At 42.9% G+C, this 2766-nt stretch overlaps 1 protein-coding gene across 1 annotated transcript; it reads right to left on the reverse strand.

Moving 5' to 3' along the window:
- Positions 1 to 392: 392 nt before the first annotated feature.
- On the reverse strand, positions 393 to 1244 carry LOC149138916 (uncharacterized). Its single transcript, XM_089450525.1, has one exon. It carries the CDS (start codon positions 1242 to 1244, stop codon positions 393 to 395), a length of 852 nt encoding a protein of 283 aa, XP_089306651.1.
- Positions 1245 to 2766: the final 1522 nt, after the last annotated feature.

A 2766-nucleotide genomic window follows, 5' to 3' on the forward strand; every position in this document is an offset into this window, starting at 1 on the left:
ATGAAGCCCTTTTCCTTCCTAGAGAGGCTTGAGTGGATGGCTTCCTGGACTAATAGGATGGAGTCGGAGATTTGTCTATTGGCCATAAAGCCGCCTTGATTTTCAGAAATAAGACTTGGCAAGAGAGGCTTGAGTCGGGAAGCGAGGACTTTTGTGAAAATTTTATATGAAGAGTTGCATAGGGATATAGGTCGGAAGCGGGAAAAAGAAGAGGGGCGGTTCTCTTTGGGAATGAGGACAAGATGGGTTGAATTTGTGAAGCCTCCCATTTTATTTTTCCTTTGTATCCATTTGTAATACTTGATGAGATCCTTTTTTATGGTTTCCCAATACTCCCTATAGAAACAAATTGGGAAACCATCCGGTCCTGGAGCTTTGTCAAGCTGGAGGCCCTAGATTGCTCCCAAGATTTCTTCCTCCTTTATCTCTTCAGTCAGTCTTTCATTGGCTTCTGCTGTTATTTTATTTGGAAAATGTTGTAAGAAGTCAGCGTAATTCTCTTCTTCCCCTTTTTCAGATAGGAGCTCTTTAAAATGTGTTGTAGCCGCATTTTTAATGGAAGCTTGATCATTGTGCTGATTACCTGCGCTGTCTATAATAGTTGTTATGTTGCTCCTAATTTGTCTAATAGTTGCTTGCTTGTGGAAGAAGGTTGTATTCTTGTCCCCACTTTTCAACCAAACCTGTCTTGATTTTATTCGCCATTTTTCTTCCTCTTCTCTTCTGATACTGTATAGTTGACTGTAGAGGTCCTCTTCTTGGCTTTTCCTTGCTTGAAGGTACTCTTGGTTTTCCATTGCATGGTGTAAAGTTTCAATTTTAGCTTTCACATCTAGCTTCTTTGCTTCTGGTTCTTTATATTGATATTTTGCCCAGTTCTTGAGAGCGTTCCTTACATTTCTTAGTTTGCTTTCCCATATGAAGCTTGGTGAGCCTTCTACATGCTGGTGCCAAGTTTGCTGGACAAGGATTTTGGCAGCTGAAATGTCGTTCCATAAAGGACTGTATTTAAAAGGGATAGGGCCCAGGGGGCGATGGGATTCAAGAGATAAGGTAGTGGGATAGTGGTCTGAAGCAGCAAAGGGGAGAATAGAAGCATGGACAGCTGCAAAAGTGGAGAGAAGAGACACATTTACCAATATTCGATCCAACCTTTCCATTATATTGCTTTTTCCTAGCCTGCGGTTGCTCCAGGTAAACTTGCGATTCTTTGGAACAATATCAACAAGATCTCCGAGCTGCATAACATTCTCCAACTGATTTCTATAGGGATCAGGAGTAAAGCTACCTCCTCATTTTTCGTTAGCATGCAGGATAAGGTTTAAGTCACCACCTAGAATTATATTGCCGTTCTCTTCCTCTGTTATGTTATTGTTGAGTGAGTTCCAGCAAGCTTCCTTATCTCTATAATGATTCAGAGCATAAACATTGTAGATGATTAGCTGATAACTGCTCATATTGTTCTTCAAAGTAATCTTTATCCAGTGTTGTTCCACTGTTTCTGCTATTTTGTTCCATTTGTCTTGAAGCCAAAGTGTGGTGATTCCTCCTGAAGCCCCTCTGGAATCACACACACATCCTTTATAAAACTTATGCTTCTCAATAATTTTATTCATCTCTGCCTGTCCCAGTTTTGTTTCTTGAAGTAGAACTATCTCTGGTCTTTCTTGGATTAAAAGATCTTTTAAGGCGTTTGTTTTGGTGGGGTGCCCCAATCCCCTGCTATTCCAAGAGAGCATTTTCATCATTTCAGAGGGATGCGGGGAGTTGCTCTTCCTCCCAAGTCTTTATTTACTGAATCCTTGTTTATCTGCCCTTGTATATAAGATTCTATAGGGTTCTGTATACCCAATGCTATGTCTTTTTGTGCATTTTCGTCTCTGTGTTGTTTGGTAGATTTTCTTCCAGGCTTCTTTTGATTATCAGGAATGGATCCATGCTCCTTGGAATTGCTTCTTGTGGTTCTGAGAGGGGAGGATCAGAAGGGAGGGAAGAGGAAATGGACAAGGGAAGGGAAGATTCAGAAGGGGATTGAATCTTTGGAGAAGGGGGATCCTCGGGTTGGGAAAGAATGTGAAAGGGATTGGAGGAAGGAGAGGAGGAAAGGGGATCAGGCCGGCTAAGAAGGGGAGGAAGGGAGGAGGAGGGGGGCGGAGATGGGGGAGTGGGATTGGGAGGGGGATTGGGAGGGGGACGAGGGATAGGGCCAGCTTCATGAGTAGGGATGGTATTAGGGGCTGTCTTTTTTTTTTTTACTGTTTCCCATTGTTCTTCTTGTGGAGAACTGTCTACATTAAGAAGTTTAGAGCATCGATTTGCAAAGTGGCCATATTCGTGACATACCTTACACTTGAAGGGGATCTGTTCATAGTCAAGCTACTGAATGTGGGTCCAGTCATCCACCTTTAGCTTGATGGCTTCTGGCAGGCCTTTCCCCAAATCAACTTCAACACAAATGCGAGCACAGGCCTGCATGTTGTCTTTAGGTTCGCTCCGGTCAATATATTTCCCTACAACATTCCCTATAGCGCGCACTGACTCATCTCCCCAACAGTGCAGGGGGAGGTGTGGAAGACGGACCCAAACAGGCACAACACTGGGGATATCCAGCTCCGGATCAAAGTCTGGAGTCCACTTGTTGAGGTACAGTCCTCTGGAATCCATAAAATAAGGTCCATTACGAAAGATCAGGTCCTTATCTTCCTTAGTTTCAAAATGAATTGTAAAATATCCTTTTCCACAAAATCTGATAGAGATTTTCCCTTG

This window comes from Pinus tabuliformis, chromosome X (assembly GCF_031772625.1).
Source record: "Pinus tabuliformis cultivar Carrire ecotype Pingquan chromosome X, CPIR1, whole genome shotgun sequence".
In the NCBI taxonomy this organism is placed as follows: domain Eukaryota; kingdom Viridiplantae; phylum Streptophyta; class Pinopsida; order Pinales; family Pinaceae; genus Pinus; species Pinus tabuliformis.